Here is a 27,285-nt window from a genome sequence, read left to right on the forward strand (position 1 = left end):
TTAGCAGCAGTGCTGGGAAGTTCTAGAGTCATTTTCATAGTTCCAGGAATAGATATTCTCTAGGGTCATTATCAATCATGGTGATTTTAATAAAAATCGAGGTTCTTAAAATGAAATTTCAGAATACACATTGATTCTCCAGGGGTAAAAAATGGATATTGTGATCAATATGCTGCTGGAATATACAGTAGTATTCCCCAAAGTACTGTAGCAACACTACACTGGTTAGTTCAATCTACTTTCCAAAACTTTTTAGTGAAGCATGAAGAGGAAATACCATATGGGAAAAGGATAATGCAACTACAAAAAAAATGGACATAATAGTAATTACATGAAGCATATTGAAGCAAAGAGGCAGCGAGGTATGCACAGAGGCCCTGAGCGGTCCAAGGGTAAAAAATACCCACCCTGTGACTGTTGGAGGGGCCCGGAGTTCCAGCAGCCTCTTTTCTGCTCGCCCACTGCTGCCCAACTCCTACGTTGCTCGTGGCTGCTTTGTCACCACACTGAGGTTGGCTTTTTTTTTATATTTTCGAAGCAGCGAGATCTGGCCACACCCCCTCTCAGTACTGAGGTCCGGCAGAGCTGTTGGCCCTCCTGGGTATGCGGGTAATTGTATGTGAAAGCAAAGTGATTGTGTGAGCAGTGTGTTAAACATCAAGCCTGGATTCCATGTTATTAATTGACCTATGAAGGTTAGGAGGTTTGTATGTGGTATAGTGAGGTTTTGTAAGCTGATACAAAAGGCCAAATGTAATAGGGTCTAAGTTTGCCCCACAACTCGCCCAATGTAATAGGGTCCCAGTTTTCTGACACAAACTTAACTTGCATGTGACATCTCACAATAGGAAGCATGATTTTTTTCTATATCGAAATGAAAGTTTTGTAACTATAGTTATGCAGTTTAATCGAAAGACACACAATGGCACCGAAAATGTTCCTGTTTTCTACATCACACATCCTATATAAGTCACAGCCTGGCCATTTTGACTTTTGATTTTTTGGTTTGAGAATGAGACTGAAGGAGTGCAGTGTTCAGTGGCTTACTTGTGAGAGTTTTGGATTGGCATCATGTCATTCAGAGGAGAGCAGGGAGGCAAGCCAGGAGGAGGCAAGTCAATGGATCCTGATGTCTGGCACCTTGTTTTGAGGAATGAGTGTGTTTGGGACTCACCAGGGATTTACTGCTTCTTGAACTCCTTCCAATTATGGGAGAGTTGTGGAGTAATTGCAGTATAACCTGGGTGTTGTACATTCAATAACTCTATGACATCCCTGCGGCCTTTGGGCCTGATTCTGGTTCACTTGCAAAAGCAAATTCTCTCACTAATGGACAAAACCATGTGCACTGCAGGGAGGGGGGCATATGTAACAGGTGCCCCCAGTAGTTTATCAGCTTGGTCTTTATGTAAAATCAATTGTCATTTATTGTGCTGAGGCATAACAATAATTTTTGCTATGCCTATTTGTATAGTTCTAATGGGGTCCATTTGTCTGAAGAGAGACATTTGCTTTTTGTGGAGCATGTTTCAGGTTATTGCTTTAATGCTGTAGATGTGCATGGTGGCTGTGCAATGGTTCTGTAGCCATACCTTCCCAATTGATGGGAAAGAATGACAGGTCACCCCTTTGGTTAAGTTGATGAATGATTTAGGGTTTTCTCATGTTTGTTCTATTGTTTGTTCAACAAACTACCCTGATGGGCGCTGCGTCCTCACCCTACTGGTTGGGTAGTCATACTAGAGTTTTGAGTGGATACCTATTGTTAGTAGCTATTGAGTATAGTAGCTATATCAGATGTTAACTGTGTTTGAAAAATGACAGTTGGGATCTGATTGGCTGGAACCCCATTTATGCAACAAGTTTTAAATAGCTAAAACTTATTGATAAAACAGCCTCTTAGTGTGATAAGGATCTTATATCCCTTTCATATCCAGAATTGACCTGGAAAAAACCCTGGTTGACAGTCAGTGTGAATGGGTAAGTTTACCTGGCTGTTGTTCCCTTGCCCACATCCATAGTTTAAAGCAGATACACTGTGTAGTGAAAGGGTATTAATGGGTTACTTTACCTGAGTTATGTTAAAAGAAGCTCCATGAGATCCTCACATTACTCCTTTCACATTGAGGCATGGACTGGGAAAAACAGTAGTCATGACCCAGAATGCGGAGCTGGGGCACAAAACCGAGATAGACTCAATTCACACCGACAATGTGATTATCTGAACACAAATTATGGTTGCCTTTTATTCACTGATGCAAGCACTCATACATATTTGTATACCAGTTACCTGTATTTTAAAAGTCAATTATTGATATTTATAATATTTGTCAGCACCCAAAAATTTGGGTGAAATTGAATAAGATGAAAAATTCAGAAAGTGAGAAATCTTCATTTTTTTTTAAAGCGGCAATCATTTACACTGCAAAATCAAACTGGTTTTGCAGTGTAAATGATTGCCACTTTAAAAAAACGAGATTTCTACCAAATCTCTCACTTTCTGAACCTCTCATCCTATTAAATTCCCCTCTTTATATCTGAGATAGCCTTAACTTGCCTCACTCCCGATGCCCAGCCCATGTTTTCCCCTAAATCTATGTATATACTGTCTTCAAATGTTTAGCTCACGGTTTCAATATGACACAGAAAAAACAACTCCATAAAGATAAGTTTTATTAGGGCAATTTCACTTTATTTTCATACAACATGGTCACCTATTAGCATTAAGAATAAAATAAGCATAAAAACAAATTGCAGCCGAAGACAGAGTACATAGGTTTTAGCAACTACAAGCAAAAAAAAAAGTTTGTGGTTATACAATAGCAAAATCAGGCTTGTCTGTCCTTCTAGCAGATGAAAAGTTTGACGAATCAATTTAAGTGCAACTTAGGTATTTGCCAGTGTGACTTCTGGGTAACAAAATGGTCCAATAATTATAACAATAATAATAATAATAATAGCAATAGTCATTTTTAACTTTGGTTTACAACATTATACTGTTTGGTGAGTGCAATTTTTTTTAAGTACTTATATACAAATCATCTGCTAAAAGAACAAATTAAAGCAAAAAAAAAGGATTAAAATAATGTTACTACTACAGCTTATGTGAGCTGTATGCTTTGCCTGCTCATAATGAGAAAGTGTACATGTTGTGCCCACATTGTGGAGGCATCCATTTTGTGAGCTGGCCAAGTATCATCAAAATGCAAACTGTCAATTTGATAACGTTATTGGTAACACCACTGTGGCAGCCTGGGCTTCCTTCAGTAAACTGTCTGGTTGCATATTGGCTCAACTCGCAAAACAATAATCCAGTGTGTGCAGGCAACAGGTGTACGTTACTGTTTTTTTTTTTGTGAAATTCTGTATTTTGTTTTTGCTTTGTAAATAATAGACTACAAACTGTCTGAAATTTAATTGAATAGTATATATCCTTAATATTGTGTATTTCCTGTGATAATTCAAACATGCAGCTGTTTCGAGTAATGTATGGATTCCTTGATCCATAAATCCACCATTTTATGGCTGAAGTATCTGCACTGTTTGTGTAATGCTGTTCAGGCAGATATTGACCAGTGAGTCAGTATTTGTTGGTCTTATGGTTATTCTGCCCAGCTAAATAATCCTGGCAAACTACAAGCTGATCACATAAAGCAAAGCAACTCTTCAGGGGGTATGGAGTGCTAACTGCCACTTTGCAAGCACTTTTGTTCAGCCTGTCATATTATGAGCCTTAACAAAACTCCTTGTAATAATAGACATTTTTATTCAAAATAAGATCTTACTATAATACATGTTTCTCTCTTTATTTTGACTATATACAGAAGTGCAAAAAGTCAACTTCTCCCTATCCTTTCCGTCATGCAAAAATGCAGCATAATCAACCTTCAAGAGTATGCAGACTCTTATTCATTACGTAAACTTTGAATATTTGGATTATCAACAAAAAAAAAAAGTCCCTTGATTTATTGATTATGCAGCTTATTTATAACAAGGCCTGATATTCAGGGATTTCCAAAAATATTAAAACAATATTTTAACATCTGAAATGGATACAGTAGAAAATAAATTTTACTCTAATATCTAGGAACTATTTTCTTATAACTAATTACAAACAAAATAACTCATCAAAATATTACTTAATTGTCTGCCAGGATTGTTGCCGTAGCAACAACATAACACCTCACTTTTTAATGATTATATAATATAAGATATCCATACAAAAGATCTTGGTTCTCTTAGTGAAAACTAACAATGACTGATATTCTTACATTGCAATATTAAGTCAGTAAAATATAAATCATTTAGTTAACAATAATACAAATACTTATATGACAATACATGTAAATTCAGAACTGAGTATGGTATGAAGAAAATAAAACTACTTTTTATTCTTTTTTTTGTATTTTGAAAAAGTCATCAGTAAAATCTATTTAAAAAAAAACAACAACTACAAACTAAAAACAGTATTTTAACTTGTAATAGAAATAAAAACATTCTAATAAATGTATGAAATTAAAAATTACATTTTAACAAGAGAAAAAAGTACTTTTCAACGATGTAAGTAATTATCATAAAATGCAAAGTCACTTATACTTTCTTAACACAACTGAAATTACATTGGTTTGGGTTTCAACCCGTAATGTAATCTAAGGCTTTAGTAGATGCACAGTACAATCATTAAAATCAACTTCAGTCTGATACCAAAATCATTTTCGGAAAGGACATAACATTTGCAATACCCCCATGGGATTGATCGTCATATCCTCTGATTTAACCATAAGTGTTTGTGACTCTGCAGCCGCTTCTTTTTATGAAGGATTCCCGACTGCAGATTTTCAGAAAATAAAAGAAATCCACTTGGTGAAATAGATGCACATCTAATGTATTATAATACTGCACTATAATATTGAGATAATTAAACAGTTTTTTTCACGAACCAGTTGCTTTAAGATAATGCAAGGCATAGGCTGAGGGTTATAAACTGCAATTAAGGACAAATGGTAGATACATTTTCTAAAAAGGAAAAAGTTGAGGTGTTACTTTGAGTAACCAATCAGATTATAAAGATGGTCTGCTATTGGGATCTGGCGTGGTGGGTTTCAAACATGTACATGCAATATGATCCAGCATGTTCTGGTCTTTATCAGAAGAAACTCTCCAGTGAAATGACACACTACTGTACTAAATGTTTACAATAAGTAGAATCAATAAATTGATTAAGTAATGAGAAGATGTGGTATGAATGGAACATCGTGCAGTGCATGCTGGTTCTTCTTAGGCAGGCTGTATGGAGACATATGCTGTGCAGTGTGTGAATCAAAGGACTTTGCTTCAGAAAAATATACTTCATATACAGGAAACAAAGAGATGTATCATTTGCTACAGTTGACTTGTACATGTTTCAATTGATAACCCCTTAATCAGCCAATGCATTGCAAGTTATCTGGCAGCAATAGAAACTATTTGGCCAGATTTAAAAAAAAAAAGTTTAATATGTTTTTCATTCAGATGCAATCTGAAAGATGCATCATTTACATTTCATTTTCTATATTCGATAAAGTCTCTGCTATGGGTTTATTGAACTTCCATGCCTTTCTATCGATTAATGCGTTTTCACAGATATTAGATACACAGTAACAATTAGAATTACTGTAATCATTTGTTTTATGGCATCACAGAAATAGATCATCCTTTTAGCATCAAAATGTTTCAACTAACACTTCGTTTGTAAACATACAACCTATATAATATATATATATATATATATATATATATATATAGATAGATAGATAGATAGATATATCTATATATATGGTACTTATATGTTAGTTGGGCGCCCACTAAGCTATTTGCTAATAGAATAATATATTATATTATATATTTAATAATTTATGGTACACATATACATCATGGCTATACCTAAACATGTTTTGGTAATCCTGGCATAAAGGAAAGTAGCAGCGTTGTGTGACAAAATCCGTCCTATACAAATCTCTGTGTACATGCATTTCCAATACTAGATGGGACTGAATGATGGACACTGACACAAGTTCTTACACATATTTCTAATGCACTCACAAGTTGCCTCAAATGGCACCATTCTTTTCACTGATCATTTTAAAAGGCCACAACATTTCTCAGTGAAATTGTAATGTGTAGATTACTGAATAGCTACTGTAGGCACAGAAGAAAAGAGTGACATTAAAAACTGTATATTAAGGCAATAAAAAGTGCAAATTTGAAAGAGTAAATATAGGGTGATAAGCAAAAAAACATTCATAAACAGAATATTTTTGGGTACTCTTAAAGACTGATGAGAAAGTTAATACCAAAAGTTCTTTCCTTTCAATTTGTATTTACATTAGGTGTGCCTACCTTGCCAGGTCCATATAGTGTATCTTGCTAAAATAATGTAGATTAACTGTGGACATTTTACTTGATGTATGGCGTACAGTTACAGTAGTAATGATCCACTGTATAGCACTAATAATGAAGCAAGAAATCTTATGGCATGACATGTAAACATAGATATAGAAATAAAGATGGCATATAATGATTATTTTGCGTAGATCTCAATTTGCATAAAACACTGCAACTTTTCATAGATTTTTTATTTTTACTATATCTTTTGGCATTTGGTTTCAAAGACATTTGACTTTTAACTGTGCTGTAAACAATAAGCCGATGTATTACTATTTATATGCTTCTAGGACAGGGTTGCCGACTTTTACAATCTCCTCTCCGGGAGAACCCCGGAGAGGAGACTGTCAACATCACTTCTGGGGGTGGGGCCTGATGGAGACATCATCAGTCCCTGCCCCCAGTAATGCAAATACCCCAATACGCGGGTCTCCGGCGAGGGGGTGGGTCTAAATATGTGCGATTTGCATATTTAGCACCGCCCCTTTCACCGAAATGCCGCAAATCGCGGCAATTTAACGCTTTCGCCACCACAAGGTACATGAGGGGGAAAGGGGACAGCCGGAATCCGGGAGGTTTGCCCTCCTTTACGGGGGACCGGGAGGGGGTCCTGATTTTCGGGATCCTCCCGGCCATTCCGGGAGGGTTGGCAACCCTGTTCTAGGATTACACACAACATTGCTAGGATTATACTAAACCTTTGCAGTCTCCTTAGTCTAACTGAGTGAAAAGAGAATATTGGACCTGATTATAATTTGCACTTTACTGTAAAGCCACAGCCAAGCGGTTGTGCAATATGTATTTTGACACAAATGAGATGCAAATGCAGCAAAAGGTGTCTGTAGGAGAAAGGTGCCTCTTGTATGCATCTGCGATTTAAGGGCTGCATCTAAACATGCTTATTGGCAGTGGGACTAGGTCAACCGGGTCCCAACACAACTATAAAACACACCCGTATGCCACATACCAAAGACTGCGGCATGCCAACTACTAGTGATACCACAGAGCATGGTTTACACAAGCACAGTGCAATTAATAATTAATTGCGCTCGCAGTAAGGATTTAATAGCATAGTGATTGGCAACAAGTGACCATTTGTGGGAGGTAAAAGCATTAGCGTACAATTAGGCTCATGGTCACTGCACTTATAAAAACAAGACCTTTTCTACATAGACACAAGTATCAGCATGTATCGTATGTCCATGAATACTTTTGTTTGCGATATGGTCATAAAAGACAAAGGACATTTAAATTGGAGTTGTCACGTCATCCTTTTTTATCTGAGGAACAAATCTGTTTTAAAATATTTGTGCATAGTTCTGTCTGTGTGTCAAGGATGAGATAGAATGTGCTAATGCATCTGGGTATTATTTGTATTTTAATAGTCAGGGTCCACCAGATTCTGCGAAATGATTTTTAGTACTATGCATAGACAGACATTTCTTCATTCCCAGTAACAATGTTGTTGCAATAAAGTTTTATTTTGTAATAAAGCATCACTACCTGGGGATTACCATAAATATCTGGGAAATTGCAAACGAATCCATTTTTAAAATATGCAGTGTGTGCTGTACAAATACTGTAGCAACATGGAAAAGGAATGCAGGCCTCTGGTGCATTGTCCTCAGCAACTGGTGAGCAGAAGGTGGTCATTTTACCTGAGTTTCCCATTGCAGACACCAAGGTTCCATTACAAATGAAGCACAGAGTACTGTTCTTGATGCCATTTTACATAGCAGGGATCGCGCCATAACATAAAGTGAAACAAATATTAGATTTTGGTCTTGGCTTCTGCTATCTGATCATATTTAAATAGTTTAAATGCTATGTTATATTGTATAGAGCTCCAGTAATGAAAACAGCACAACAACCCTGTACAACACAATGGGGGAAATTTACTAAGATGAAGTTCTATTTCAGATTGGATGTTGCTATGAGCAACCAATCAGATACTACCTATTATCTTCTAGAATTGGCTAAATAAATAAGAAGTAGATTCTGATTGGTTGCCCATAACAATATCCCATGTGACAGAACTCCCATCCTAGTAAATGTCCCCCTCTGCATGTCATCCACACACTGGGCTACATATCTTGTACATTGTTTAAAACCACGTAAAAGGATGCCATTTCTAGTAATGCCATCTACGAATCTAAGGTATAGCTAATTTCTGTGAGAACTTTGGTTTTGAAAATCCAATAATGTGATTTTCTTTCCAAATGAAAATAATAATAACACTGTTTCAATAATACTCTATAATGATGTACGGTCAATGGCACTTCATGAGAACACTTAGTAATTCCATACTTAAAGCCTTAATGTGCTTTAAAAACATACACAGCTGTGGTTTGCTTGGCACATTCATCTGTGTCAGACCTCTAGCCACCTCTTACAATCTAGAACAAGAAAAATATTATCCTTATAAAACTACTTTGCATGCAAACCCTCAGCTACAATGGTAATTTTTTAAATACAAGGTGCACCTTTTTGTTATTTGTAAACCTTGAAAGAGAAAACAAAATGAAAACTCCTAATCTTGGTCTAAAGACGTACCAACACACTTGAGATAGATGTTTATAACATAGTCTGAATTTTCAATGCGAGAAGAAACCAGCACACTTGACGGGCATGTGGCTGGCACTAAGAGATGCATGTATGCAAGTCGCTTTTTGAAAAGACAAAATATGTTTTCTACTGAGATATTAATCTTACTTTAGCACAAATATCAATAAAATGTACAAATTATATATTGCAATGTGTGTGATGGGAATCCATGTTGATCTTTGCATTGTTCAGCATGCACGGTGGGAAACTTTCTGTGTCTTGTTTGTACTGTATGCATACTATGGCTAATGGCCTTGGCCAGTATATTTCTTCAAGGTATCTCTCCTTTTCTTCTCAGTATGGTCTATGGAAAAACAAAAGAAATACATATAGGTTGATGTTAATCGTTTAATCAATGAAAGTTTTTTCAATGTTTTGTTTGTCTAGGTCTGTTCAACTGCCATTTTCTACTTCACACATAACATTTTGGGTTCATGTCATATAGAAGAATATCTTCCTTGGTTTAAATAAAAAAACAATTGTGGAATGAGGTAGATTTCAAATACAAAAAAAGGTAACCTACATTATAAATAGCTGAATAACTTATTGCGGTCAAAACAATAGATTCAACAGTCTGCACATTCATATCATTTCTGCCTCTGAACTGTGTAACTCTTTTTTGAATTGTTCATTTTAAAAGAGAGCCTTAATCAGAATCTGTTATTCCTATTCAGCAGTTTTTGATATTTGGACATAGCTCTAGATCAGGGCTGGGGAACCTCAGGCCCAGGGGCCATATGCAGCCCCCGTAGCCGGTCTGAGTGGCCCGCCCACCCCCCGGCGGCTTTGCCGGGAGTCAAATACAGGGGAATTATCGCTAGAGGTTGGTAGTGCTCACGAGATTCCTCTTAATCAACAGCAGCTGGAGACTGTTAGTCCTATTCAGCGGCATCCACCGGAGCATGGGACGGCTGCAATAGGAGAATTTGTGAGAGAAAAGCGGTACTTGTGTAGTTTCACGGCGTCTGAGTCCCCTTGTGGGGCTCGCTTCGCTCGCCCACACTGCGTGCTCGGTGGCTCGCTGCGCTCGCCGCGCTATCTAAAATCAACTCCATGCCAGCATGGATAGTGGAGGTATGAACTATGCATGTTGGGATGGAGTTAAGTTAGTTTGGCGAGCGTAGAACCCGGAAGTAGCACAGCGCCATGCTGGCGCCGTGAAACTACACAAGTACCAGAAATTCTTACATATGGCCCCCAAAGGATTTTTTCCCCATACAAACGGCCCTTGGCACATAAAAGGTTCCCCACCCCTGCTCTAGATAGACATGTATGCTGCACATGCTGTTGCATTGTATACAACAGGAAGTAGAGCTGCCAGAATACTGTTAGCTCAGCTGCATGTTCCAAGCAATGGATGTAACTTAGGAATGGCCATTGGAGAGTTAAACATCTATTGTCCCCATCAATGGTGCCACGTGTGCTTAGCGTCAATGGTGTGAAACCATCAATGAGAAATCATCTATAGTTTGACCAAACAACATAGCGGGACATAGCGTTTTGCAGGCCGTTAGGAAGGAGGCATGGATGAGCTGGGCAGGGCTAAGCTCTGTGCCCCATATGCTGGGGAAACAAAGAAAAAACATGGTCTCTGTGCCATCAATGACAGCAAACGAACAAAACACGACCATCATGGCAAAACCACCATTGTTGCTAAAAATGGATGGTCTATGGCCACCTGTTATTTAGCACTGACCACATGTGCCAGGGGAGCAGGAGAAGCGCCTAAATCAGGCATGTCCAAACTATGGCCCTCCAGCTGTTGTGAAACTACAAGTTCCATCATGCCTTGCCACAGTTTTGCTATTAGAGAATGCTAGAACTATGGAAAGGCATGCTGGGATGTGTAGTTTCCGAACAGCTGGAGGGACATAATTTGGACATGCCTGGCTTAAATTCTAAATATTTTAGCAGAAAACATTTGCTAGAGAATACCCTCAAGCTTTCATATGACACAACATTTGTTTTTTTGTTCAGTACAGTGTTTTTGTCTTTACAACATCATTTATTTCCAGGCTATGCAGTCATAGTTGGTAGCTGTAATTGTAAATCATAGCCTGAAAAATAATTGAAACTAGTCATAAGGCTGTACAGCGGTATAGTGCGCTGTGATGCAAGCTAAAACTAGCAGTGTACCACATACCTCCCAACTTCTTGATGGACGGAAGCGGGACCCCTGCGTGGCATAAGGGGGTGTGGTATATGCAAATAAGGGCGGTGACATATGCAAATGATGGCCCTTATGCGCTATTGCTCAACTATATGGAGAAGGTACCATTATGCTCATTATTTTGCATGGGGTGCATTTTTAACATGCAAAGCAGTGTACAGTACATGAGTGACAACGACGCTGGCCTGACCATGTTCACAGTTATACATGCGTACACAGACACATGGGGCAATGTTATAGGATCAGAAAGAGATTTAGGGGTGTACACATGGGCACAAGCAATTTTGACTAAGCTGATTTTGCATAAGCCCACGGGCAATTTTGACTAAGGCCATACGCCAAATACACGGCTTAGTGAAAATTGCCTTGCTGCCGGGCCGTGGATAGCGGGGCCGTGCATCGCTATCTACCACATGATACACATGGTGCTGTTCTGGCTAACTTGCTAGGCTATTTTGACTATCTATTCAGAATCACCAGGCCAAATCTAACTGTTTGTACACATCTTTAGAATCAGAAAGTGAGTGATTTTTTCGATAGTTCTCTGGGTTGTTGTTTTTTAAAACAACAATCGTTTACAAGGCAACATCGACCCAGAGATCTCTCACAAAATCTCTTGCTTTCTGCTAATTCTATTACATTACCCCTAAGTCTTCTCCATTTTTATATAGAATAAATACTATTTTCCTTGTACATACACAGAGGGCACTGGAACTATACGAGATACAGTTATAAGCCCATTATAACAACTCTAGAAGACTGTGAGAAGGCAGAAATCCATGTTACAGTAAGGTGCTGCCTTGGGATGGCTTGCAAGATGATCATGAGTCTTTACCTGAGTAGCTACCAGCATTTTATGCCGGAGAAGATAAAGTTTGACTTTGCCCCTTTATCTTGTAGATGTTATAAACCGAACAATAAAATCTACTGTACATCTTTATGTTTTAAAAATCCCAAATTTATTACAGCCTGTAACTTGACTGTTTAGCATGCATTTGACCCTGAAATATTCTCAGTGCACTAAACCTCAGAAAAAAGATAATTATTATTAATAAAAAACACATTGAATGCATCTGGAATGTGAAATAGCACAGGCAACTTACTGCATTGGGACACGATCTCTAGAGCTGTGTAACATACTTGTGACTACTCAGATGTTCTGCAGATATTATGGGTATCTGTAGATAAAACGGGTTTACAAAAATTTTAAAACATTTACACAAATAAGCCACTTCTAGAAAACAGAACAAAAAAACTTTGAGAATTGAGAACATTGAGAATCTAAATGCAATAGTAGCAAATTGGTGTTAAAAAAATGCTTAACAACTCTAAATAAGTGAAAGCAGCAGCACAGAATGCCAAGAGAGCGAATACATGTGTAGCAGTGATTGGAAAGAGACCACTTTGTTGGCATACACAAAGATCCTTATTGAGTTTTAACGAAGATTGTGTAACTAGGGAACTAAAGCATAGCTACAATTTGTAGAAAAGCTACATTAAAATGTTAATGGGGTCATTTCAGTCTTTGGACAAGTCAATATTGTAGATTTAACTAAAAATAGAACAAAGTTGTCTGTATCGCTTCAATTTTCTCTTTTTTTTTTCTAACACGGTAATACAAAATGTATGTCACTGGGGAGTTAGACACATCTCACTTCTGCTGTCTTATAAAGTTTACTGTAAAGTGGAAATGGAAAACCAAGGGGAAAATTACTTAAGGTTGAGTTTTTTTTTTTTTTTTTTATTGTTGTGCAATCCACCCTTTAACTAAAGGCAAATTCGGCAAATGACCGACTTTAGAAAATTGGTAGAAACTACCAATTATTTTATATAGTACAAATATACAAACCGCAGATTTACTAAGTATCAGCTTGCAGTGGCAATAAAAACTGACCAAAGGACATTGGCCTTAGTGAGTTGGTGTGAATCCATGTAGGCTTTGTTTGAGTAATATGCTTTAAAAGTGTTAACAAAACACCCCTCTCCCAACAAATCTGTCATCGAAAAATAGGTTCAAAAAAGGCATGTGGCTGCACCCATTTTTCAATAACAAGCTCTAGGTTAAACCAGTTGGGGGTTTGAGGGGAGGAGATACTGTTGTCATGGAAGACATAGCGTCGGAACCCTCTGCTGAAACCAGACCTAAACTGAACTTGTCAGTCCATGGCCAAAAAATTAATTCCACCGTCCCCAAGGACAAGCAGCCCTGGGCTTTGGCTTTGGAGGTAATGTGGTCATGAAAGTTAAATAATATTGCTTTTTACAGGTGTCCCAGCAAGCCTGCCCATGGCATGATGACACTTGTTGAACCAAAGAGCCAGCACGCCTATACATTAAATGCCCCCTGGCACATGTAGTTCTCCCTATTTTCCAGTACCAGCCCAGGGCTGGTTAAAGGACCTCACATTTTGTTGTTGTAGTTTTCACATTATTAAACCACATTACTCAAAAAATCCTGTACAGATAAACATAATATTCTGTTAGGCGGCACTCGAAAGAAAAATCCTCACACCACACAGGGAGTAAATGCATTCACTCCCTGTGTGGTGTGAGGATTCTTCTTTCGAGGGCCACCTAACAGAATATTATATTGGGGTTCCTGCTTGCTGAAGATCTCATTTGGAAGGCACCATTGTTATACCTGTTTACACCTTAAATAGAGTGCTGCCCAGACTGGACTGTGTACAGATAATCATAAAATCTGACGGCAGACAAAAACCACTTGCATAGTCTCTGAGGCGTTGGCATTGGGGGCAGAAATATGGGCAGCGTTTCCTGGGCATACCCAGGAAAATACTTGGTGTGCCCAGGAAAATGCTCGGTGTCCCCATGCAAATGGGGATGGCTTCCTGCCTTCCGTGGGCGGGCAGCTGACACCACTGCATCTCAGCTGCCCAACCAGTTCACAGAGCAGGGCGCTGCTAATCTAAGTCACCTGAGAGTGACTTAGATTAGCGAGTGCTTCTGAAATCATTCGATGGTCAGCGACAATCAAATGATTTTGAGTCCCCACGCAAGGCTGCGAATGGATGTTTATGCAAAATTCGGGCAGTGGGAGTCGGGCGTTCATGCGGCGACAGGCGGCGTTAGTTGGCTTGTTGCTTTACGGTTCAACCAGAATGAGGGCCCAAGTGTGGGCACCATAAGAAAGCAAAAATCGAAATCTCGTAAAAAAGGGGAATGTGTATTTTCAATTCGGAAAAGAACACTGATGAATATGAGCTGTATACAGATATAATCCATTAAAAGGATCAATATCAAAATATTTTTCTAATAAACTATAAAAATAACTAATAAATGTTTTTTTTTTCTAAATATACAATGTAGTATACAATAAGTATGTTATGAAAATAGTAATTATTAGAACCTGGCTATGTACAATATGTACAGGTTGCCATATTTGCTGTACTTTGAACATTTCTAGTTTGTTTATATTGTGGACATTTTTCATATGAATCCCGTTAAAATGCATAGAGGAAGTGGGCCACATAGAAGCTAAGGAAGAGTTGCAAGCACTAGTTCTGTCAGCTTTAGCTCTGCCAGGGCCTGCATTGGGAGCTCACATGAAGGCTGTAGTGATATTAGATGGCAGCAAAGGAGCATGGACACTGCAGGTAGACACGCTGGTGAGACACCGGACACCCTCCAGGGTGTCCGGTGTAAGTGTGTCAGTAAGCAGGGTAAGTGTGTCAGTAAGCAGGGTAATTCAGTGGCAGAGCATTCGACTGCAGTAAGCAGAGTAATATGTGAGGGGCAGGTTTGGGAACACTGGCTGACATCACATGATCATAGAAGATAACATATTATAGCAGATAAGAACCACTTGGTCCATCTCATCTGCCCCTTAAATTATTATGTTTCATGTTGGAGATCAAAGTATTTTTTTTTTTTGGGGGGGGGGGGGAATTTCAGATTTTAGAACAATTGATATGGGAGACTAAACCTGTAATATAACCAGGTTGGTTGTTGTACAGATGGAGCCGGGCTTGTCTTTGCAGGGGATGGCAGCAGAATCGCCAGCCGCCATCCCCCGCCAGCCGCAATCTGTATCTGCGAAAGGGGACGCGCACTCACGAGATGCGCGCGTCCCCTTCTGACGGCGCTTCCCCCGGGTCCCCGCCGGCTTGTCGGCGGTCACCCGGGGTCCCCACTGCCTCCCCGCACCCCCCCCTAACCCTATCCGTCTTCCTGAAGCGGAGACGGACAGGTTCCCGTCGCCCCGCCGCCCGGAAACTGAGACACGCGCGTCTCGGTCAGATGGAGCGCCGGGCTGCTGGCGGATCGCTAGCGGAGACAGTCTGGCGATTCGCCAGCAAGAGGCAGCCCGGCTCCATCTGTAACTTAAATGTTTAACTAATGCTAATTCTTTAGTGCATTGTATATTTAGATTAATAATTAAGAAATGGTAATACAGCATATACAATTAAAGCCTTTCTTTCATATCATCTGATTATATCATTATACTCAGCACAGATTCATTAGTGTGTCAATCTGACAGCTTCAGAAAAAATGAATGTTCAACGGGCCACACACAGGCCCTTATTCTAGTTCGTGCGGTACGGCCCGCGTGCGGCCGTACCGCCGATGTTTTTACACTGCACATGCGCAGAGGTCAATCTGCGCATGTGCAGCCCCCTTCGCCGCAGACGTATTTCATCCGCCGCAAAGGGGGCGTATAGGGGCGTGAGAGGCATCATGCCCTCATTTCCCTATGTGTACGCCCCGCGTTTCATGGGCGTTCCCATGCAAACGCGGGGCGTATGCATGGTAATGAGGCCATGACGCAACTCATGGGGGCGGAAAGCTGACGTCGCCGGATGTCAGCTTTCAGCCCCCATACAAGCTACCACACGGACGATTGTCCGTGTGGTCTCAGCTTGCGGGAGCTGCCGCGGCGTGCGGACCTGCCTTCGATGGTCGACAACCATCGAATGCAGGGGGCAGCTCCCACCATGGTGGAGGCGTTGCCTCCACCATTTTTATGCGGATCGCCAGCCGTCCGTGTACGGACGGCCGTGGCGATCCGTAGGGTGGGCGGGGATTGGTTTGTGCGGCCGGAGCCCCGTGTGCGGCTCTGGCCGCACCAACCAGAATAAGGGCCACAGTTGTCCAAAGTGGATGAGCTTCATCAGTGAAGCCTCACAGACTTAGTGGCCGGATATCTTCTAGGGTCTTCAGGGTGCCAGTGTGGTTGGAAGATGTCCTGTGGCCCTTATTCTGGTTGGTGCGGCCGGAGCCGCACACGGTGCCCCGGCCGCACAAACCAAGCCCCGCCCACGAGACGGATCGCCACGGCCGTCCGTACACGGACGGCTGGCGATCCGCATAAAAATGGTGGAGGCGTACGCCTCCACCATGGTGGGAGCTGCCCCCTGCATTCGATGGTCGTCGACCATCGAAGGCAGGTCCGCACGCCCCAGCAGCTCCCGCAAGCTGAGACCACACGGACAATCGTCCGTGTGGTAGCTTGTATGGGGGCTGAGAGCTGACATCCGGCGACGTCAGCTTTCCGCCCCCATGAGTTGCGTCATGCCCTCATTACCATGCATACGCCCTGCGTTTGCATGGGAACGCCCATGAAACGCGGGGCGTACACATAGGGAAATGAGGGCATGAAGCCCCTCACGCCCCTATACGCCCCCTTTGCGGCGGACGAAATCCGTCTGCGGCGAAGGGGGCTGCACATGCGCAGATTGACCTCTGCGCATGTGCAGTGTCAAAACATCGGCGGTACGGCCGCACGCGGGCCGTACCGCATAGATTAGAATAAGGGCCACAGACCGAAAGATCTACAGCAGATAACTATCAGGCATCATAGTCATTCTCAATATTTCATAGCAACTTAAAAAATAGCAGCACAGGGTATACTTATGCTTCTGGTGACTCATTTCGGCATTCCTATACTTCTGTTTCCCAATACCCACCACATTCATGGAGAAGCAGTGAATTTTTTTACACGTTCTTTTGACTGAAAATGTCCTTCTGTTTAAAATATTTCAATAGCTAAATATGCTGCAAGGGATAATAAGTATGCCAACAGGAGGTAAGGTAAACACAGAGTGTTATTGTAAAGCACTGATTTAGAGTTGTTCTTAAGAATGTAAGCTGTAAATTAGCAAACCTGGTTGGCTGCGGCTGTTGCAGCGAAGGGAACACTTGTGGCAGATGTTGCTGCTGCGGACACATTAGCCGGCGCTGTACCGTGCACCATGGGAACTTTCGGAGTGAAATCACATAAGCAGACACACAGGAGAGTGTAGCAGAGGGGGGAACCATAGCAACAGGTGGCAGAACAAATTGGCATGGTATTTATTGCAGCGTGAAGCCACGTGGCGTAACATCACCAGCAAGTGGCATGCAATCAAGTGCAAAAGCAGGTCAGCATTCCAGGGAAAAAGAGGGAAAGGGTGGGATGAAAGAGAAAAAAAAGGGAAAATGTTTGTTACCATCAAAACAAGGTATTTATCACACAGAAAAGCTAAATTTCAATGATTCTCACCCCCTTAATTTAAAGTGTACCTGTCATATCTATCTACAGTACCTATCTGTCTGTCTAGGTTGGTTATCCCTTATCCGGATATCCCATAACCAAAATATTCCGTAAACCGTAGGTCTTCAGAATATTTTGGGATATTTTTTAGTTTTGTTCCGACCCCCCGAAGTAGCTTTCATACTCACCTGGTCCCCCCGGTGTCCACCTGATTTGTCTTTACCTGCTTCCCTGGTCCCATTGCGTGGGTGTGCCGTGATGTCACGGTACACCTGCACAATGCATCCTTTGAGATCGGAATGCCGCTGAAGACGAATCCGATGGCTGCTGTGGACTATAGGGGACCAGATGAGTGTATATAATATATATATATATATATACAAACACAATATGGACCTCGTCTTGCGCTAAAGAATGTAGATATTAGCTGCTACTCCGATAAGGCTCCCCTGTTAGTGGGAGTCTGGCAAAAGGTACAAAAAGTGGGTTTATCAGAGAGCGCTGAGCTTGGTACCACCTAGTCACTTCAATACAGATTACTTATTGCTTAAGACATTAATCACATTTGTAACAACAATTCATTGTCCCCTTCCCGAATGAAACGTGGAATCCGTTCATGGTAAAAAGTTCTTTATTGAAACCCAACGCGTTTCGTCAGAACGACTTCTTCAGGGGTAAGACTAAAAGTGGTACAGAAAGAAAACAAGGGGCGTACTTTCAGTATTACAGTACATTGCATCCATGTTCATACAACAGGTATACAATTAATTATATCTGTTGTATGAACATGGATGCAATGTACTGTAATACTGAAAGTACGCCCCTTGTTTTCTTGCTGTACCACTTTTAGTCTTACCCCTGAAGAAGTCGTTCTGACGAAACGCGTTGGGTTTCAATAAAGAACTTTTTACCGTGAACGGATTCCACGTTTCATTCGGGAAGGGGACAATGAATTGTTGTTACAAATGTGATTAATGTCTTACGCAATAAGTAATCTGTATTGAAGTGACTAGGTGGTACCAAGCTCAGCGCTCTCTGATAAACCCACTTATATATATATATATATATATATATATATATATATATATATATATATATATATATATATATATATATATATATATATACAAAATTCTGAAATCCGGAATAATCCATAATCCCTTATCCAAAATGCTTGTGGTCCCAAGCATTTTGGATAAGGGATACTCAACTTGTATGTGTATATATACTAATATACAAATTTTAAACAATAATATAAATTACAGCACTTTTAATTTACTTCCAATACAAACTAACAACAGTCAAAATCCACATATTAGGCAGTAAATGAGGTAATGTTCTAAGCATTAAAACAGCCTAGTAAATGGATTAAATGGCACATCATTTTGTTTTCATTAAAATTAGTGGGACAGTGCTCCCTAGATACACGGTACTAGTAATGGATTTTGAGTGCAAGAATAAAAGATCATCAGGCAAGTAAAATAATTAAGAAACAAAGCTGGCACCTACCAACATTTGCAGCGGGTGTCATGCACAATATTGAGCCTGCCCATCATGCATTGCAACAGGAAGGTGGATTGAAAGGGGAAAAGAATTAAAAACAACCCATCACACATGTTATTAGGAAATAACAAATTTCAACAAGAAAGAAAATTGTTGTTATGGCAACAGTGGCATAAAACAGTGATGCATACTGAAATCACAGAGGAGCACGGTGGTTGATTAGGATATTTGTGGAGCAGAGATACAAAGGGTAAACTGGGTTACTGATCATCTCATTTGTTAGTGTTGCAATCATTAAGACAATATGTGCTTAATAACAGTGACATTACACACTGGAATAGGTTGGAAAGGTGTCCTAGTAAATCCCCCTATAATCTGTATTTGGGTTTAATGGTGCTGCGGTATAAAGGTCTCTCCATTACATTTAGAAAGACTACTCTTTCACAGAATGACTTTGATGGTCTGTTGATTATAACCAGTGAAAAACTCCTAAACCTCATCCAGCCCAGTGTCTCAGACCTCACTGATTTACTTAGATCTACTCATTTCTGTTTATAGGACTATACAATAAAATGACTTATGTAATACGACTTTACAATTGATGTTTAATAACTTTTTCTTATTATAGCCTTTTCTACAGAACTGCAGTTGATTAGAGGAACTTAGAATCATATATGCTTTAAATGGAATTCCAAAATGCTTAAGAAGAGCTTAAAGTCATGCTATATGCCAGGCATGTCCAAACTATGGCCCCCCAGCTGTTGTGAAACTACAAGTCCCATCATGCCTTGCCACAGTTTTGCTATTAGGGAATGCTAAAACTATGGCAAGGCATGCTGGGATGTGTAGTTTCACAACAGCTGGAGGGCCACAGTTTGGACATGCCTGCTTATGCTAATTAAAAACTAACCAAGTGTCCATTACTAAAACCTTTGTGTGCAAGTGTCCAAACGTATGTGGAAATGAAATGCATATGAACAAAAAAAATGAATGTGCACCTAGCACCATTAATTAATATTTGTTTGATTTAATGTTCTATCTGCTTAATCCTGTCCCATTGCTGTAAGCCTATACCTAATGTCAATGGCACTGTACTATGGAAAAAAAAAGAGTGTGAGAGAGATTTGCGTTACACCAGAAGACACTCTGATGCCATTAAGAACAACTGAAATCCTCATGGTTATATTGAAAGATGACAAGTCCTCCTTATATCCCTGCTCGACAGTGATTCTAGAGAGGTATCTAGTAGTTAGTAAGAGTGTCGGCTTGCGGGCTCTGGGTTTATCTGATAATCTAATCACCAGAACCCCCGCTACAACAGTGTTTCTTGCAGAGTTGTCAGCAGCCCACCACTACAGTGTTGTAGTGCAGTTGCCATGTAGTTATTGGCTTCTTGGCTTGCTTTGTACTACAGCACTGTAGTAGACCAGCAGTAGGTTCTGCAGGAACATGCAAGTGAATGGAAATGAAGCCAAGGCTGTGATGTGACAGCAAGTTATGACAAACAAAGAGAGTAGCAGTGTAATGTAGTTATATGTCACTGTCTTTGGAAACTGGAGGTATATATATATATATAAAGGTGAATATGAGAACTAACATAATAAGTGTAAACATGGCTGGCTATTGTGCAGGACTATATTATAGAGGGAACCAGGACTGGGTGCTGGTAGGACTATACAGTATGTGTGGATTTGGAGAATGTTCAAACTAACATGGAGACATGCAGGGTTATATATTACATCCATGTGCTTGGTCATTATACTGAATACAATATGCACTATTGCTGTATAATGACTGTACAAGGGGAGTATGCAATGTGTTGGGACATAAGAAGATTGTATTGTAAAAGGTGATCAGAGTGTGGGAGAGAAGTTGCTAAAACAAAGCAGAAGCTGCGTTCTGAGGGAGCATCAATGGAATACATCATTTTTCTAGATAGTTTTATTTTTTTAAGACAATCACCGAGTGCTACATGTAGTAGCTATTTAAAAGAAACACACTAAGAATATGAAGCTCCAGGGAGTGATGTTCACCCAGATGAGCTGTGCCTCAACCGCCACTCACCAGGGGTACAGTTACACCCTGGTGCATTCTGGGTGACATGCTCCTGGCTCCTATGTAACTGGCATCCCCCATGACACGTGCTTCAATGTAGAACCCTCTATCGGTACATGCTAGCTTTCCTGCTGCCTCTCACGAAACTTAGGGTGACTCTTCCTACTTCAGAGACTATTTGACAATTTTGTACATCCCTTCATGCATCTCTAAAGGAAATTTGACTACATTAATAAGTCATTAATAAGTCCATATCCATCAGTCATATAATAGTGGGGGTGTAGACAGGTCTGTTATCTGATTACTCACAGTAAAATCTTAATTGCATATTTCATTAGATTAATTTAAGTGCTTGTGTCACCCTCTGCACGCTCGTCATACTACTGAATGTGCCCCTGCCATTTTTACCCCCAGGAGACCCTTACTGCCCCCATCTGACTGGTTATTACATTATGTATGGCTCCATTATATGTTAAGCATTTTAAGCAGCACGGCACCCACACAAGTCATTTATCGTGTCACCGGTCTAAAACTATTCCTGCCTCTCATAAATGAAGCACACATTGTTACGGTGATATAAATTGGGCTTTCTGTCTTACATATATGTAGGTTGGGGATGCAGTTCAAATCCCGGCGGTCGGAATCCCGGCATTCAAAATCCCGACCGCCGAAATCCCGACACTTTCTCCCTCCGTGGGTGTCCATGACACCCATAGAGGGAGAATAAATTAGTGTGCCGAGCGTAGCGAGGCACCGGGCCCGCTGCGTGGTGGGCGATCCACGTCCCCCCCTTGTCGGGATTTTGGCGGTCGGGATTCCAGCATCGGGATTTTGAACGCCGGTATTCCGACCGCCGGGATTTCATACCAATCCCGTAGGATGACACATGACAATATAACAAGGTTGGATTACTAAGCAGCAGTCTCTTCCATGCATACATCGAGCAAGCCTTCACACGGGGCTTACCTGGAGGGAAAAAGGCGGCCTGCTGCTGGAGCTGCATGTTGGCAAGAGCCTGTTGGTACTGGAAAAAACCCGTATTAAACATTCCGGTGGCACCATTGGTTTTCTCAAGTGCAGGCCTCTTTGGTAATGGGGGAAGTACAGACTGAGGAAATCCCTTCATGCCGAAGGAGTTTGAAGAAACCATAAAAGAAATGAGGAAAATCAATAAATAAAGAGTGAGCAGAGCACCCGTGTCATTGTCAGTACTCTCAGCGCTGGAGGGGGCTGCGGACAACTGCAAGTGGATTTGCCGCAGACTTCTCCAGGTCTGAGGATAATAATGAGCCGGAAGCAAACAAAGAGGCACTCTAGTCTACTGCACTCTAGTGATAAACTCTGACCCTGGGAGGATTGCTGACCCCTGGCGGCTTAGGGTTTACAGCAAAAAAAAGTTATATCTATGCTGTACATTAATCTCGCCATAACTGTACTGCATTTTGGAGCTACATGGCAGGTACGATGAGACAAGGGTAATGTTTTATTTAATCATCTAAAAAAAAGTTTTTTATTAAGGGTGAAATTTCTGCACTGCTAGCTCCATGAAGGTCAACGATTATAGCAAATGTTACTCTACAGAATGACTGAAGAAGGTAGGATCAGGCTGAACTATACCCACACTTCCCCAAACCTATCTAGACATGCAAACTGTACCAATGCATGCAGGTATGTTAACATTGACTTACAGATGTTAAAACTACACATACATAAGAGTAGCAATAAAGCCATGCCAACTACACAATACGAACATTGATATATAGTTTGGTTGTGGTATCTATTATGTAAATACCATTTCTGCTGTGGCAATACTGAATGTGGTTACTGTAATATATATCTATATATTTTACTGAGTGTATATAATTTTATATATTTGTATATATTTGTAGTATTTTTTTTTCCACAAAGAAACCACACTCAGGTTTTCCATGTATATTGTGACCATACAGCAGAAACTGTCTAAAAATATATATATATAATGTAATTTACGTTTGTATGTTTAACACTGGTTTGTACAATAAAGCTACATGCCAAGCTAAAAGGTGAAAGGTCATAGTACCAGGTCAAAGGTTGCCTCGAGGGGTCGCTTCAGTGATTTGACAGCCGACTGAGTCTTAATTAGCAGGCAGCGAGCACATGATGGCAATGGGCCAATGGGGTTCAAGCGCATTAACATAAACAGCAAGCAGAGGTGCATCATGGGGGCAGCAGTGCATATTTTGGTAGGTGAGAAAAAAAAAACAAATAAAAAAACAAATCATCCGAATGCCGTAAATAACAAATAACAAGACTAAGCATGCACAATAAAGACTCTGATTGGTTATTGTCAGGAACCACTTGTAAGTAATAATTAACATACATTACATAAACGGTGACTGATAATTGCTGGTTATTCACAGCAGTTAGACAAATACAAAAATACTTCATTTGTTCTACTAAGCAGCAAACTTCAAAGGAATGAACCCAGCAAATGATATAACTTCATTTACATATAGAGTCAACATTTGCATGCTTTCCTATACTTCATCAATGTTTCTAAATCCATGCACTGCTTTATGTGTTATATATGCAGTATACATATGAAATATTCAAACACGTGTGTGTGTGTCTTTTAACATGTGTCTTGTGTGTTTTTGAAACACCACCATGCTATTCGGAACAGTGGGCAATCAATTAAACAAGTATGCACTATGAATCTGCCCTCAAAAAGTTGTATGTTTAAAATGGTGAGAATATAGAATCTAGGCATATAGAGATGAGCGGACGGCAGCACAATTATGCATGCACTGGGATTTGCTAAGGAACAGGAGTGGTTCCAATGCTACAATGTTCACGTTCCTCATTTCCGCTACATGAGGTTCTACACTGTTGTGCATATTTTGGGGCATTTATAGTATACAAATACAGCTGAGGTCAATCAGTTCCCTCTGCGGTGTGGTGAGGGTAGGAATAGTGACACATATTACTCTGCCAGCCTATATTACACTGCCAGGTGCTGAATGATAGAAATATCTGTAGTTGTGAATATTTTTCTTATCTCTAAATGCATATTGCACCTTGCTTAAAGCAACCTGTTTTCCTGGAGTTCTATGGTGAGGTTTACACCCCTATGAATGTACAGTATGAGCTCCATGCTCAACCAACCTCGGAGAGGAATAGAAAATGTCTTGCCGAGCATACGCTTAACATCTACTCAAGCACTAAACAATGTAAGAAAGTAACACTTCTGTTGCCCTATGCCAGTGATGGCTAACCTTGACACTCCAACTGTTGTTAAACTACACATCCCAGTTTTGCTATTTGGCCATGCCAAAACTGATGCAAGGCATGCTGGGATGTGTAGTTCAACAACAGCTGGAGTGATAAGGTTAGCCATCACTGCCCTACGCAATGTGTTACTGCAGTTGTTTAGAAAGCATCTAAGGACACTTAAGAGACAGATTTTGAATAATGCCGTGAAGCAACACAAGAAATCAAAGGAGCCTTTTTTTGGAGGTTAATATCCACCTGAATATTGTTATGGGTGTCAATAAAGATGGGAACATATAATACATTAGTATCATAAAGCATAGGCACACCAACTCCTCCTGCAGGGGTATATAGTTCAATAGGTTATCGGAATGAAGCTGTCAAACAATGTAAGCTCGCGAACTGGCCTCATATACAGCCGCTGACAGTGTATGACTTATATAGTAGAGCGCAGCACACAAGGCAAAGAAAAATACTATCTGCACAAGGCTGTGGTAAACATTTGTAAAGTAGAACTACAGCTGTTGCATTTTCAGTCTTATTCAACTTTCATTTCTATTTTCTTTCAACTATTTCTGTCTTTCAGCTAAAGTACAGTATGTGTTATTTATTAATAAAGCATGACACGGACATCTCACACTGACTGCGTGCAGTCCTACGGGACTGTCACCAGTGTCTCAGGATGGGGGGACGGGACTGCGTAGACTCACCATGGCTGCTGCAGTCGCTGCTGCCTGCGCAGCTGCAGCTTGATTGACCTGGTATTGTGCAGCCTTGATCTTGGCTTGCAAGTGTGCAGGAGGGTGGAAGTATTTGCACTTTTCCCGAGAACATCTTCCTTTGATGTAATCCATGCACACAGTAACTGTGTTATCGTTGGTATCAATCATTGCACTCTCTGCTGGATGGGCAAATCGGCATTCATTTTCTCCTCTGTTACAGTTGCCACGTTGATACTCTCGACAGACCTACAGGCACATCAGTTAAGATGATAAGCAAACAGGAATGGGCAGGGGGCAAGGAGAGGGGGGAGTACAGGCATTAGGAATCATTCATGTAATTGTGGGCCTATATTATAGAATGTCCTCTTTCAAAATCATGTGCTATCCTCAGACGCTGTCTGGGCATTATCTAGGAGGACTGTTCATGTGCAGAGCAGAAGAGAAATGGAAGATAGTATGTTTCACATCAGGCCACAAGAGGGGGCCCTTAGCCTACTGTATAATTATAACTACTGTCTGGATTATTTACATTTTATAAATAGCTCTTCATTTGAAATGGTAAAGGTACAAGAACATTTAAGCAGAGCCATAATACTATATTATGTGTCACAGTGTTCCCTTAGCACCCTTTTTTCTAACTAAAACTCACAATAGTTATTTTCCTATCATTAAATCTGGTGACTCAAAATAAACATAACAAGTATAAACTGCTTTACCTTGTATGGGGACAAGACAGTATGGGATGTGTATGTGTGTTATGTTGGAGTAAGCTTCAGTAGCAAAGTTCATATAAAGCCAAGCACTATGTACAGTGGATTTGCCACATCTCCACCTCCTTGTTAAGCCCATACACACTGGGTGACTTTGAGCTGAAAGCAGCTCAGTTTTGTAGTTTGAGCTGCTTTCAGCTGAAAAGATGCCCAGTGTGTACGGGGTAGCAATGGGTGCTGAGCGCTGGTGTCCCCTCCTGCATCATCGCAGTGGACAGCTTTCCACCTCAAAGGTAAATCGCTTAAATGGGCGAAAATCACTCACTATGTATGTACTGAGCAATTTTCAGCCCCGCGATTTTCCCAAATAATGCTTTCCGTACACGCTTGGCAAAATCGCCCAGTGTGTATGGACCTTTAGACTATGGCAAATCACCAAAAACTTCTTCATTCAAAAGTTTCAATACCATAAAAACCAACCAGGTGCATGCACAGAGCAGTATTGAACAGTGGGTTTCCATCTGAGCTTTTTTATTTTACATATAACACACAGGGCCCTCGAGAGAGAGAGAGGGAGGGGGGAGCGGATACTTTTTACCAATCCCGGGTCTGTAGGAGGGGCCCAGGGCCCGCTCCCCCTTTGCAGGGAGCCGGACAGTGGGGAGAGAGATGACAGGCTGCCTACTCAGCACAGCCTCTCTCCCCAGCTCAGCACACGCTGCTCAGTGCCGTGTGCTGAGTTGATGGGAGAGACAACTGCAGCAGCAGATGGTCATCTCTCTCCCTCTTGTTTATTTTTTTCAAAGGGGTGTGGCCATGCCCCCTCCGGAGGCCACATCACTGCCTGGTAGCCACGCTACTCCTTAATTTGCAGGGGCCCGGCTGAGCTGTTGACGCTGCTAACACATAAGGCAAGGATGGGGAACCTTCGGCCCTCCAGTTGTTGTTGAACTATACTCCCAGCATGCCTTGCTACAGTTTTGATATTTGACAATCCTGAAACTGTTGAATGTGTAGGAATGTGTTGGAATGTGTAGTTCAACAACAGCTGGAGGGCCAAAGGTTCCCCATTTTTGACATAAGGGGATATCCCATTATTCCCAAAGCCACTCATGCCAATAAGAAACAGCTGGATATCACGAGTAATGTAAAGCCCAACAGAATATGCTGCACTATATAAGAAACTGTAAATAAAATGTCCGATGGTATCGTAGTTATTGTGGTATCCAATTAGTGGGCATTTTTATCGGCTGAAAACAGACCTTTGATCATGCAATTCCATGTGTTATCGTGGGCTGCAGTGGCTGCTTATTGGGGGTTATGCTTTGCATGCCTCAGGCGGCTAATAGGATACCCCCC

At 40.8% G+C, this 27,285-nt stretch overlaps 1 protein-coding gene across 20 annotated transcripts in view; it reads right to left on the reverse strand.

Annotated features, from left to right (window-relative positions):
- Positions 1–2,656: 2,656 nt before the first annotated feature.
- MBNL1 (muscleblind like splicing regulator 1) overlaps positions 2,657–27,285 on the reverse strand; it is a 153,292-nt gene continuing 128,663 nt past the window's right edge. For 7 of the 20 annotated variants that reach the window (XM_083177924.1, XM_083177926.1, XM_083177913.1 and 4 more), the window contains 7 exons: positions 25,205–25,462; positions 23,305–23,358; positions 22,212–22,365; positions 19,197–19,232; positions 17,319–17,413; positions 12,301–12,375; positions 2,657–9,331 (listed from right to left, as the gene is read on the reverse strand). In XM_083177924.1, coding sequence (XP_083034050.1) covers positions 12,319–12,375; positions 17,319–17,413; positions 19,197–19,232; positions 22,212–22,365; positions 23,305–23,358; positions 25,205–25,462 — 654 coding nt within the window. In that variant the 3' untranslated portion in view covers positions 2,657–9,331; positions 12,301–12,318. The remainder of the gene's footprint in view (positions 9,332–12,300; positions 12,376–17,318; positions 17,414–19,196; positions 19,233–22,211; positions 22,366–23,304; positions 23,359–25,204; positions 25,463–27,285) is intronic. The other 13 variants (XM_083177927.1, XM_083177918.1, XM_083177931.1 and 10 more) reach the window with 7 other exon arrangements.

The sequence above is a fragment of the Crinia signifera genome, chromosome 3 (genome assembly GCF_055691185.1).
Source record: "Crinia signifera chromosome 3, ASM5569118v1, whole genome shotgun sequence".
Lineage (NCBI taxonomy): Eukaryota > Metazoa > Chordata > Amphibia > Anura > Myobatrachidae > Crinia > Crinia signifera.